Raw genomic sequence first — 14,168 nt, 5'->3', positions numbered from 1 at the left:
GATGGATCACCTATCCCACTTGATGTGGTTTGGCTGTGTATCCACTCACATCTCATCTTGAATTGTGGCTCTCATAATTCCCATGTGTCATGGGAGGATCCATGTGGGAGGTAATTGAATCACAGGGATGGGTCTTTCTCATGCTGTTCTCATGATAGTGAATAAGTCTCGCAAGATCTGATGGTTTTGTAAAGGTGAGTTCCTACACAAGCTCTCTTGCCTGCCACCATGTAAGACGTGACTTTGCTTCTCATTTGTTTTCAGTCATGATTATGAGGCCTCCCAGTCATGTGGAACTGTGAGTCAATTAAACATCTTTCCTTTATAAATTGCCCAGTCTCGGGTATGTCTTTATAAGCAACATGAGAACAGATTAATACACCACTTAATTCCAAACCTCAGTCATTTTCACATATACCACTTTTATACATTTGGACATATATGTTACCTGCACTATTGTTAATTTTTAAATTAATTCAGTCCAGTTTTAAATTTCAAATACTTGTATTAGATTTGTTCTATGCAATACATCTGAAAGCATGGACCAGATGTAGTAGTTCTATTTTTCTAACATTTTAAACTGAATAGATCACCAATTAAAATAAACATTGTTTTTCCTTGTAGTATCTAAAACTATTTGTGCTACCAGCAGTTTGAGAAACACTGGTCAGAGCAAACTGTTCTCATCAGTTCTCTACTTAAAAGGGGTTCTGGGCTGGTTGGTAATGTCTGTTGCTTGATCAGGATGCTGGCTACACAGGTCGGTTGTTTGTGAAAATCATCAAGGTGTTCACTTGTATGATATATGCATGTTTCTGTGTAATTATTATTATCCAATAAAAAGTTTTAAAAGCTTTAAAAAGTTAAAAAAACTGGCCAGGCACAGTGGCTCACACCTGTAATCCTAGCACTTTGGGAGGCCGATGTGGGAGGACTGCTTGAGGTCAAGAACTCAAGATCAACCTGGCCACCATAGCAAGATCCCATCTCTATTTTTTAAAATAAATTATTTAAAAATAAAAAAAGTATAGCTCTATTGTTTTGTGCTAATTACTGGTAATAAGATTTGTTACATGGGCTCTTACATAGGTTATGCAAAGAAATAGGCTAATGAAATGAGAAATAGCACACTAATTTAAGACATTGGTAGCAGTTCTCTTCTTTAGGGTTCTGATGTTTCTGCACTCTTAGTTCTGATGTCTCACAAAGACCTGAAAAGGGCCCCAGGTCTGAAACAGACCACAGATGATATCACAGGCCAGTCATGACATTCATGAGATGTTATAATGTTGGTGAATTTATCTGTAGGGCAGAATTAGACAATAATGCCAAAGGCCAAAGCCTCAATATCCTTATCTGTTAGTCTTTATTAAAGGTTCACAGAAATAAATGGAAAATGCCATCCTAACCTCACAGAGATCAAATTAAGCAGTGAGTTTGCAGGGAATCAAATATCTTGTATTGACCTGTCACAAACACTTATTCAGATGCAAGTAAACACATACCACACTCTTTTTAAACCTAAGGTGATTCTGGCTTTGAGACTTCTAAATTCTCTACTTTTGGGGTTAAACTCTCACTGGGCACCCTTGGCACACATATTAATAAAGGTTACGAAATGTTTGACACTAAAATCTCATTGCCAAATAGAAGTTGCTGCTTCCCAACATGAAGATTCAAACGGCTTGTATTTTTTGTCCTTTTAAAAACAACATAAAATAATCCAGTTTCCTCCTGCAGGTAGCCATGGAGACTAAGTGCAAACATTGCAGTGACTGAGTCATACTAAAAGTGATAGCATTCATCAAGGACATCTATTAATATGCTTCTCATTAAAAAACAATAAAGCTAACTACCTTAAAATTTAATTGTCAGGTTTTCAAGTATAAGTCCCCTTGGCTTCATGATTATTTGAGGGCCAGTTCAATAGGAAACGCCCACGGAGAAAGAAGCAGATGATTGCTTGTCAGAGGAAAACCTGAAGTCTTGTTTCCTCCAGTGTTTCTCAAAGACCTATTCATTTCCTGTTTCTACCATTTGGGTCTCCTTCCGGGGGATGCCCCTACACTTCAATCTGGAGCACTGTTTCTTACACTGAATCTCCCCAGCACTGGAAGTCTGAGTGTGAGTGTGTCATTCCTAACCTTTAAAAGGCTTTTCTCTCCATTCAGGAGTCCCCGGGAGACCTTCCTGAGATGGCACACTCACTCTCAATTTTAGGCCAACCCATTCGCATAATCTGCTTTCTGGAAAGCTTTTGGAATCTTAGGCCAATTAAATTGCACCTCAAGTGTCTCAAAATCTAATTGCTCAGGGCTGCCAGCTTCTTTTGTTGTTTCCCCCCACCCAAAAGCAATATAACCCTTTCTACCAATGCAATTTGCTGAAAGCACTGCTGAGGTAGGGATTAGCATGAGGCTTCCAATTGCAGCTTCAGAGATCCCGGTGCCAGGTGATGTAATTCTACCAACTGAGTCTCAAATGGGGGTTCAGGACATGACCCGCAGAGTGGAGCATCTGCCAGTGCAAACCTGCACTGGCTATTTAAAGAGCTCCCTGGTGAGGAAGGGCTCAGGCCTGGAGGACAGGGACAAGGTGGCCAAGAAGTCCTGCTCTGGACAAGCCTTTGCAAATGGAGCTCAGGGTATTGGAGGCAAGGACAGGGCAAGGGTGAGGGGCCAATCGTTCACAAGGTGACAGAGGGTGCAGGCAGGCAGAATACAAGAGGAAGTAGGGCCCCACCTGGGCAAAGGATTATTTATTCTCTTCAACTACAACTTGACAAGGCCACATGGCATCAGCCTAGCGTATCATAATAGTGCTTACATATACTGTGGTGGGTGATGCACGTTTGTTATCTTCTCACCTTTCACATTTGCAATCTAAAGACAATGAGATTTTTTTTTAAATTGTGAATTTTAGCTGTTATTTTAGATTGTCCAAATGTTCCCTCCACACTCAGTTAGTATGATAAAATACGGATTTCTAGTTTTGGAGAGGAGGCAAGGGTGTGATCAAGATGTGATATGCTTTTCTAAACTGTATTTCAATCTTTATATTATTTTAGGACATGTATTCTCACTTACTTGGTCTCAGTTTTACAACTTGATATAATTCCTTATACCTGATTCAGTGTAGAGCTTTGTATCCTTCTAAAACCTCATCTCACAGAAGTATGTTCTCTCAGGTTGAATTCTCCCAGAGGTAGACTCTGAGTCAAGGATTCAGATATAAGAGGTTTATTCAGGAAAGGCTCCCAGAGACACCAGTAAATAAATGGGAGGAGGATAGGGAAAGGGATTAAGCCCAGCAAGGGCGTGATTTCATGTAACGTCCCAGCCTCAGGCTGATCTCAAGGAAAGGGAGCTCTAGAGCATAAATTACACCTCAGAGAATGTCCTTCTCCTTGAGGCAAGGGAGCTGGGTTTTTGACTCATAGCCCAGTCAGTCAGTGGCCTTGGCCAAGGGGAGTGGTGGGTGGGGTGACCATGGGGACAGAGAACTCCCAGACCCTGCTGGCTCTCCATATGGGCTGACTGGCTCCAATACCAGGTCACAGGTGCCAGCCTTTAACCACAAAGCACTTAATTGGGATTGGGCACACAGAGCTGGCCAGAGACCCTAGGGGATCTGGGTGGCCACCAACAGTGCTGGCCATGGCGCAGCACCTCCATTACTAGCCTGCACACCGCCCGGCACCAGTTACAGGTCTTTCATTACATTCTGCTGCAAGAGGAAATGAATAATATCTTTTGACAGTCCTGGGTTTGGCTTTTCATCATTCAAAGATGTACTTCCTTCCTCCAGTGGATAGAAGTGGGTGTCCTTGGAATGCCTCTGTAAGACTGAGCAGCCATCCCGGTTGAAGATGACCCGGGCCATTTGAAAACTGCGGAGAGCATACTTTTGGCTCTCCTGGCCTCTTAGTTGAGTGATTTTCTGAGACAGGCACTTGCAGACAGATGCAGAGAGTGGGTTCGCAGAGCCTGGCTGTGGATGGCCAAACATTTCATAGAATCTATCCAGGGATTTCCGAAGCTCATCATCCTCTTCCTTCTCTGACTGGCCTTTCACAGCCGGGTCAAGCCAGAAGTTCTCAGAGGCCCAGGAGTTACTGTGTTCTGTATTTAGGTTACTGGTATCTGCAAGACAAAACATATTCCAATACTCAAACACACAATCAAAAATATCAGAAAGCAAGCCAGGAGCAGATGATGTCTATTTTCAGTTCCACATGCTTACTGCTCCTGAGTAACTGGCAATGGGAAGAATCAGCTGATTTCAAAACCTGTTCTCACCATCCGGAGGTTATGCCACTTGCTTGCTCGCAACAAGAACATATTACTTGTGTGGACCAAGGATTCTTAGCCCGATGTCCCTGTATAGAAATTCAGGGTGCCTGTGAACTTGGATGGAAAAAATATACACATGTATGTAGTTACTTTCACTAACCACAACCTGAAATGAAGCATTTCCTCCCACGATGAATGTAGGCCGCAAATCACAGTATTAATAGTAGTACCTGTAACTTTGTCACCAATAGATCTCAGCTGTTACAGGAAAAACTTGGGACTGTAGTGCCCACCCCCAAACTGGGAAGGTGTTGAAAGACCAAAGAATAACATGGACAAGTCCAGCTTGATGAGTAGATGAGTTTATTAGGACTTATAAACAGGGCACTCCTGGATGGCAGCAGGATAGCTCCAGAGATCCGTGCGTGTGCACGATGGGACTGTTTTCCTTGGTAGGTTCTCAGATTCTCTCCGGGATATGAGTTTTCAAGGACACCTACTCCTCAGCTGGGCACCATGGCCTTGGCTCACTGCCCAGTCTTCAGGGTTCAAGCAGCAGACATAGACTCTTAAGTAACCTGGTGGGGGACCCGTCACACTACAAAAACTATTTTCATATTATATAGTATGTCGAAGGCGTTTAAAAATATTTACACTATCACTATGCTATGGACTGAATTGTGTCCCCACAAAATTCACATGTTGAAGCTGTAACCCCTACCATGACTATATTTGGAGACAGGGCTTTTTAGGAGGTAATTAAAGTTAAATGAGGTCTATAGGTAGGATCCTAATCTGATAGGATTGGTAACCTTATAAAAGGAGAAAGAGAGAAGGAGATTTCTTTTTTATTTCTATTTGCAAGCACTAAGGAAGAGCCATGTGAGCACACAGGTGGCTGTCTGCAAGCCAGGAAAGGAGGCCTCACCAGAAGCTGACCATGACAGACCCTGATATAAGCTTTTGGACCTCCTGCTCTTGGACCTCCATGACAGACCCTGATATAAGCTTTTATGCATCACTAGCTTTGACATTTCCCTGCCCCTACGAACTCAATCAGTAGCTATAATACACATATCTGTACTTGCCAATGCTGAAGGAAGGTGCATGGTGCAGTGGGTGGAGCTTTAGGAAAGTAGGTAGGATTTTGGTTTGGGTGCTAATTTTGCTACTAGCTGGAAATGACACCTTGGACAAGTCATACAACCTTTCTGGGCTCCAACTTTCTGAACTTTAAAATGAGGATTTCACTAAACAATCTTTCTTCTAGAATGTCTATGGTAATATAAAGATCAGAGAAATGGATTATCCAAAAGTATCAGCACATTCTAAAAGAATATGGACATGTATTCTTTGAGTCACATGCAGGCCTACACATGGACAAGCACTCAACCATTCAACACATATTTACAGAAAGCTGATATCAACGCAACTCATTACAAGTTGTTGAAGATATACAGATGGATGCCGAAGACCATGTCCCTCATCTAAGGTACTTGGAACCTAAGTAGGAAGAAGAGACATTGTTACAGACATTACACAACTGAAATATAGTCACAGCATGTACATAGATATGAAATGATGTAGTGACATTAACTGGGACACTGTGGACTCAGTGGAGACATGCAGTGCAAGGGTACCAGAATGAGTGCATGCTCCCTGTTCGGAGGAGGTGTCCTGCAATCTTATTCTGAAAGGACCATGGCCATAGAGAAGCAGGGTTGATGAACAAAGGCCAAGTGGCAAGAAGAAATAGAAACTAAATTTCTCCATGGCTGGTTCCGGTTCTCCTCCTCTGCCAGCTGGCCTTTCTTCAGTAGCCTGAGACCCAGCCTAGAGGCTCAAGGAGAGAGAGAACTCAGAGTGGCCAGGGGGGACCCAAAACAGAGACCACACTTTGTAAAGAATTCGATAGCAGGGGCAGTATTTCCACTACACTAGTTTCCAGAAAGCTTAAGGCTATGTCCCAGGCCCCTCCTTTTTTTTTTTTTTTTTTTTTTTTTAAGGAATAGTAAAGAAACTTTTCTTGACCTTGCTATGCCCAGAGCTTCTGCCCAAGTTCTTCCCAACAACCCTATCACTAGACTGAAGCCTCCAGGATGGGTGGAAGGGGAGGGAGGCAGATGCTGGTCTCTTTCTGGTCCTGATGGCATAGAAGCAGCAGGAGAGGAGTTCTTGGCCTGTTCTCTTTAGAACTGCCAAGTTTGTGAAAACCAAGGAAGGACTGAGCTACTGTCCCAGACTGAAGTACGCTAAAAACAGCCATGACAGCCAAACACAAAAAAAATTTTTTTAAACTGCGTCTTTTCATTGTAAAGCACATTACTGGGGCAACTGGAGAGCTGTGAATGGGGTCCAAGGATTAGACAGTAGTAACGCATCACTGTTAATTTCTTGGTTTTGATGATTTTATTGTATTTTAGAAGAGAATGTCCTTGTTTGTAGAAAAATCAGGAGTGGTGGCCTTCAGGTGAGCAAATCTCAAATAATTCATGAAAAGGGGCTCTTTGTTTTAAAAAATTGTTGTAAAAAAATTAAAACAAACCTCTGCGGGGACAGATGTTAAAACTTCCTTTGGTGGCCTACTTTAATATCAAGCAACCAAATAGGAAGCCTTAGCTCGGGTAGTTGCCTAACAAATCATGTTGCTGTTAGAAAGCTGAAGGGAGAAGGAGAGGGAATGGGGTCCCGTGATGGCAGGATGACGGGTCCCTTCCTCCCTTCTTCCCCGCAGATGACCTTGTCCTGGGTAGGGGTTGGGGGGTAGTGGCTGGAAGACAGAAACTGGGAAGGGCCAATGGGGTGGGTGGGAGAGAGCAGGGGATCCCCAGAAGCAACACTGGGAAAGTTGAACCCCCGAAACTGTCCACGTATACAGAAAACGCCAAGCAACATGGCACGTACTTGTTAAGTAAATGGTCTTAAGTAAGTCCATTACTTACTTAATGACTTACTAAGTAAGCCATTACTTAAATGACCATTAAGTAAATGGTCAGTGTACTTTGATATGCAGGATTTTAAATTTTCATCTGTGTTTCATTTAATTTTAAAATTTTGAAATCCAGTGTCCACAAAAGAGCCTAAAAGCTACCTGTCTCCTATATTTTTCATGCACATGTCAGGCAGTCTGCCAGAGAAACAACCCTTTCCCTTCAGAAGACCAATGACATACAGGTTGAGTCATTTACTATGTCAGCTCTTTTGAACACTGACTGAAGTCCATTTCAGTCTTTGATTTCCTTTTAAAATTTGCTTTACTACCAACTATAAAGCCTCCTCTCTAATCATAAGGCTGTTGTAGCTTTTTGGATGTCACCTTTTCTTTGCCAGCTTTTCTTTGCCAGCAAATAGAGCTAATTGCTCTTCCTTTCCTGATGTGCCCATGTGTGGAAAGATGGGTACTAGTCAGTTCCTGCTCAGTGACGCAACCTCACAGCTACATTCAAACCCCACCTTCTTCTCTCTGTTGGTGCATTCCAACCTTGCAGAGCTGTCAAAGGGGGATAGCAATGTCTTCAGGGAGAGTCTAGGGATGCTTTTGTGTCAGGGATTGCAAAGTGCTACTTGCATTTAGTGAGTGGGGTCAAGGATGTAAACATTCCACAGTGCACAGGACAAAGAATGGTCCTTCTCCCAAATACCAATAATGTCCCCCCACCCCTCTTCCCTCCCCTGGCTCAAAGGATGGATCTTGAAAGGAGTGGGAACTCAATGTTGAATCCTGCTGCACTATAATATTTGATTTGCCTTGAGCTCCCTAAGAGATTTTGCTGTTCCCATTCCCTGCACAGCACCCTTCTTGCTGGTACCTATTCGAGTTACGCATTTACCCTTCTCAAACCTTGAGATGGCTTTTTTACCCCACAATGGTTGAGGGGAAAAACCACTGGCCCTGGTCCTAATGATTCCGGTATTATTTAAATTGAATGGAACTTCCCTTTTTATTTCAATATATTTTCCATCATGAGTAGGATTTCTTTAGAAATTAGAAGAAGAAAAAGAGGAGGGCAGGGCTTGATATTACAATGCTTTTGCATGCATCCAATTGTTAAATTTTCTCTTTGCCAACAAGAAAATAGATAACATATACACACTTCAGATTCCTTTTGAGGTGAAGTCTTATTCTGTTACCCAAGATGGAGTGCAGTGGCATGATCTCAACTCACTGCAGCCTCCACCTCCTGGGCTCAAATGATCCTGTCACCTCAGCCTCCTGAGTAGCTGGGACCACAGGTGCATGCCACTATGCCTGGCTAATTTTTTGTATTTTTGGTAGAGATGGGGTTTTGCCATGTTGGTCAGGCTGGTCTCGAACTCCTGGCCTCCAGTGATTTGCCCACCTTGGCCTCCCAAAGTGCTAGGATTATAGGCATGAGTCACCACGCTCAGCCTGATACTTGAGATTGTTATACACCTAAAAATATTTTTACATCTTTAGGAGTTGTAGGTGCTTATTTGAATTCAGAAGACAGTCAACTGGCATGGAGCACTTGAGATTAATGATTGTGTTCTGCGAGAGATGCCATTAGCCTTTGGAAACCCAGATATCTAATGAGGGATTCTTCCAGAGAACTTTCCATGGCTATTTCTGTGGTTCATAAATGCACAGCAGGGTTTCATCTCTGTGAAACATTTTTGCTTTCAACTGTAACAGGTTTCTACTAAATAGATTTGATACTTAGAATTCTGCCTTCTGCATGCATCTGAATCAATAGCCACCCACCCACGCTGCTTGATTTGTCCAGAGTTTCTTTTACTAGCAACTGCTCATTAAGAGGCCATATGTATGGTTTTAAGGATATTACAGAGCTGAAAGAAATCCAAGACTTTGTTTTGTTTTGTTTTGTTTTGTTTTGAGATGGAATCTCACTCTGTCGCCTAGGCTGGAGTGCAGTGGTGCGATCTTGGCTCACTGCAACCTCTGCCTCCGGGGTTCAAGCGATTCTCCTGCCTCAGCCTCCTGGCTAGCTGGGACTACAGGCGCCTGCCACCAAGCCTGGCTAATTTTTTGTATTTTCAGTAGAGACAGGGTTTCACTGTGTTAGCCAGGATGGTCTTGATCTCATGACCTTGTGATCCACCTGCCTTGGCCTCCCAAAATGTTAGAATTACAGGCGTGAGCCAGGGCACCTGGATTTTTTTTTTATTTTTTATTTTTTTTTAGATAGGGTTTTGCTCGTTGCCCCCAGGTTGGAGTGCCATGGCGCAACCAGAACTCATCGCCTGAGCCCGTCTCCTGGGCTCAGGCGGTCCTCCCACCTCAGTCTAGAGTAGCTGGGTCTACAGGCGCACGCCACCACATCCGGCTAACTTTTTTGTATTTTTTGTGGAGAGGGTTTCGCCACGTTGCCCAGGCTGGTCTGGTCTCAAACTCCTTAGCTCAAGTAATCTGCCGGCCTCAGCCTCCTGAAGTGCTGGGATTATAGGTGTGAGACACAGCACCTGGCCGAGACTTAAGTTTTTAAAAATGAAAAAGTATCAGGATTTAAGGAAAGAAGGAGTATGTGGCTTATTCGGTTTCCTTCTATGCTGCTTGGATGGGAAGCTGTCCCTTTTTCAGGGCCCTGCATGACACAATCCTAAATTCCCAGGCCCCGCTTCCTTGGTGGGTCTGTTGGAGGCTCCCTGGGCTTGTGTGGCTCTAAAAATAGTCATGAGTCCCCTTTAAACTAATGTTCATAATTGACTTATATGTTTAAAACATTTTAATTTGGCCGGGTGTGGTGGCTCAGCACTTTGGGAGGCCAAAGCAGGTGGATCACCTGAGGTCAGGAGTTAAGAGACCAGCCTGGCCAACATGGCGAAACCCTGTCTCTACTAAAAATACAAAAATCAGCTGGGTGTGGTGGTGGGCGCCTGTAGTCCCAGCTACTTGGTAGGCAGGAGAATCACTTGAACCCAGGAGGCAGAGGTTGCAGTGAGCCAAGATTGCACCACTGCACTCCAGCCTGGGTGACAGATGTCTCAAAAGAAACAAAACAAAAACAAAAAAACAAAACAAAACAAAACAAACAAAAACAAAAACAAAAAAAGCAAAAACAAACAAAACTTTAATTTACAAATTAAATTGCAAATGGGAACATAAGATTTGGTTTACACTTAGGTGAGTAGCAATACCAGTAAACTTAAATTACGTAACTTTTTGCAACCACAAATCCTGTAATACACTCTACTGGCATTATCAGTTGACTGTAAATATAAAATGCTTTTTCCAATTAAAAAATAAAATTAAAAGAAAAATTTTCTTTAAAGTCCCAGGCATTTGAAAAGAACAAGGTGAACAGGAAGTAGCAGGGGATGTCCTGGTCATCAATGATCACTTATCAGCAACTCTTGATGCACTATTCATCTTATGACAGAAGTTAGACTTCAGAAGCCTCACCATGCCCTGGATAAGGTGGCTTCATGGGGGACACTACCATTTTAAGTATACGAGGGGCCACGGGCCATGGATCTGGGCTAAGCTGCATCTTCCTGCTCCACACCTCACTTTTTTCTCCTTCATTCCTTCTTCTACCCCCTCACTACAGCCACCCATTTCACTCTCCATGGAGGAAAGGAGGAGGGAACAGAATCATTGGGTGAACAAAATTCAGTCCCACCTCCAGCCCAGCCCTAAGGGCTGCATGAAAGTCTGACTAGCACCTACCACTCTTGTCTGTTTCACTGCCTCCTTCATAAATCTGGCTTCTTTCCTGAGCCTTGAAACAAACTTCTCTTTAGAATCTTTGCACTTGCTGTTGCTCTGCCATCGAACATGCTTGCTCCACATATCACCTCCTCTAGGTCTCTGCTCAGATGTTACTTTCTCAGTGAGGGCTTCTCAGTCAGAATGGGCCAGGTTATGCTGCCTAACAAGTAAGCCCCAAATCTCAAGGGCATTAAACAGCAAAGGGTTACTTCTCAATACCCAGAGATCTGTGTCATACTACAAGTATACACATATATAAGTAGATCTGTTCATCCTCACCCTCACTCCAGAACCCAGACCAACAGAGCAGCTACTATCTCAACATTGCCTAGTGACTGTAGCAGAGGAAAGAGTATGGGGAAGCCAGCAGTGACTGGGAAAGCTCTATTACTTCTGTTCATATTTCACTGGCTAACGTGAAGTCATATGGCCAAGCCTGATTTCAAAAGGATGAGGATGAAAGATTATCCTGTAGGGAGAGGCAGAGAATATTGGGGAACAATAATTCAGTCTACCACACCTTTCCTGGGCACACTGTTTCAAATTGCATTTCTCATATTCACACTAGCCAAGAGTTAGAAGCAACCCAGCTATCAACAGATAAATGGATAAATAAAATGCGGTTGGCAGGCCAGGTGCGGCGGCTCATGTCTATAATCTCAGCACTTTGAGGGGCCAAGGAAAGTGGATCTCTTGAGCCCAGGAGTTCAAGACCAGCCTGGGCAACATGGTGAAACCCTCTATCTACTAAAAATATAAAAATTAACCAGGTGTGGTGACATGCACCTGTAGTCCCAGTTACTCAGGTGGCTGAGGCACAAGAATCTCTTGAATGTGGGAGGTGGAGGTTGCTGTGAGCCAAGATCATCCCCCTGTACTCCAGCCTAGGTGACAGAGCGAGACTCTGTCTCAAAAATAAAATAAAATGTGTAGGTATGTGCACACAATGAAGTATTATTCAGCCTTAAAAAGAAAGGATACTCTGACACATGCTACAACATGAATGAACCCTGAGGACATTATGCTAAGTGAAATAAGTCAGTCACAATAGGAAAATACTGTATGATTCCACTTAGATGAGATACCTAAAGTGGTCAGATTCATAGAGACAGGGTTGGGTGCCGTGGCTCACACCTGTAATCCCAGCACTTTAGGAGGCCAAGGCAGGAGGATCACCTGAAGCCAGGAGTTTGAGACCAACCTGGGCAACATAGCAAGATCCTGCCTCTACAAAAAAAATAAAAAATTTAGCCGCCATGGTGGTGAATGCCTGTAGTCCTAGCTACTTGGGAGGCTGAGCTGGGAGGATCACTTGAGTCCAGGAAATCAAGGCAGCAATGGACTGTGATCACGCCACTGCCACTGGACTCCAGCCTGGGTGGCTGCACAAGACCTGTCTCTTAAAAAGAAAAAAAAAAAGTCATAGAGACAGAAAGTAAAATGGTGGTTACCAGAAGCTGGGGAGAGGGGGAAAGGTGAAAATGCAGATTTAGTGTTTTTTTTTTTTTTTTTTGAGACGGAGTCTCACTCTGTCCCCCTTGCTGGAGTGCAGTGGCTGGATCTCAGCTCACTGCAAGCTCCGCCTTCCGGGTTCAGGCCATTCTCCTGCCTCAGCCTCCCGAGTAGCTGGGACTACAGGCGCCCGCCACCTCGCCCGGCTAGTTTTTTTGTATTTTTTAGTAGAGACGGGGTTTCACTGTGTTAGCCAGGATGGTCTCGATCTCCTGACCTCGTGATCCACCCGCCTCGGCCTCCCAAAGTGCTGGGATTACAGGCTTGAGCCACCGCGCCCGGCCGATTTAGTGTTTAATGGGTATAGAGTTTCAGTTTTACATGATGAGTTCTGGAGACTGGCTGACAACAATACAAATGAACTTAGTACTACAGAACTATGTGCTTCAAAATGATTAAGACTTCACGTTATGTGCATTTCATCACAATTTTTAAAAATTACCTTTCTCCCACTCCCCTGAGTCTTGGCTATCGCTCTCTCCCTTCCCTGCCCTATATTTCTCACAAAGCTAATATCTAGAGTCCCACTCATAGCTTGATTGCCTTTCTTGGGTTTCTGTATTATGCTAGTTTAAGGCCTTAGTAACTTAAGGAGGAATGCTTCTACCAAGGAACGCAATTTTATCATAGCAGAAGTGGAGGCTGGGCACTGTGGCTCACACCCGTAATCCCAGAACTTTGGGAGGCCAAGGTGGACAATCACTTGAGCTCAGGAGTTTGAGACCAGCTTGGGCAACATGGTAAAACCCTGTCTCTATCAAAAAAATACCAAAAAATATAAGGCCCGGCACGGTGACTTGTGCCTGTAATCCCCCACACTTTGGGAGGCCGAGGTGGGCAGATCACTGGAAGTCAGCAGTTTGACACAAGCCTGACCAACATGGTGAAACCCCGTCTCTACTAAAAATACAAAAATTAGCCAGGTGTGTTGGAATATGCCTGTAATCTCAGTTTCTTGGGAGGCTGAGGCAGGAGAATCGCTTGAACCCGGGAGGCAGAGGTTGCAGTGAGCTGAGATCACGCCACTGCAATACAGACTGGGCGACAGAGCCAGACCTTATCTCAAAAAAAAAAAAAAAAAAAAAAAAAAAGGAAGTAGAAGTGAAGACTTTGCTACTATGAACAGGCAAATAAAAGGAAATAAAAGGTGGTTGCAGTGCCGTGCCAGCTAGGGTGTTTATCAAAGATCACCCTGAGCAACAGAGGCAGGGGACATAGTCCAGGGAATCCCCAGGCAAACTTTCTGACGCTAAGGGGCAGGTTAGTAGATGACAGCAGCCCAACCCTGGCCACACTACTGAGGGTATACTTTACATGAGTAATAAAAGTTTGGATCACTCTGCCACCTAAACAACCCAATCAGTCAAAGCTTTAGATTAAGGAAAAAACAGATAACCGTGGCCTTGTGACTATTCTAATAAAAGGTCTTGAATGAAAAACAACAAACCTAATACCACCTAAATACACACACACACACGATTTGTTTATTATTTATTTATTTAGTTTTGAGATGGAGTCTTGCTCTGTTGCTTAGGCTGGAGTGCAGTGGCTTGATCTCAGCTTGCTGCAAGCTCCGCCTCCCAGGTTCACGCCATTCTCCTGCCTCAGCCTCCTGAGTAGCTGGGATTACAGGCGCCCAGCACCACACCTGGCTAATTTTTTGTATTTTTAGT

The 14,168-nt window shown here is 43.7% G+C and overlaps 1 protein-coding gene across 3 annotated transcripts in view; it reads right to left on the bottom strand.

The window, feature by feature from the left end:
• Positions 1 to 3,223: 3,223 nt before the first annotated feature.
• Positions 3,224 to 14,168, bottom strand: part of SHLD1 (shieldin complex subunit 1) — a 112,976-nt gene continuing 102,031 nt past the window's right edge. For all 3 annotated transcript variants that reach the window (XM_071079640.1, XM_071079641.1, XM_071079642.1), the window contains one exon: positions 3,224 to 4,142. In XM_071079640.1, coding sequence (XP_070935741.1) covers positions 3,703 to 4,142 — 440 coding nt within the window. In that variant the 3' untranslated portion in view covers positions 3,224 to 3,702. The remainder of the gene's footprint in view (positions 4,143 to 14,168) is intronic.

The sequence above is a fragment of the Macaca nemestrina genome, chromosome 15 (assembly GCF_043159975.1).
Source record: "Macaca nemestrina isolate mMacNem1 chromosome 15, mMacNem.hap1, whole genome shotgun sequence".
Classification (NCBI taxonomy): Eukaryota; Metazoa; Chordata; class Mammalia; order Primates; family Cercopithecidae; genus Macaca; species Macaca nemestrina.
The sequence above is the reverse complement of the archived record's forward strand: the minus strand, read 5'-3'. Positions and strand labels throughout refer to the sequence as shown.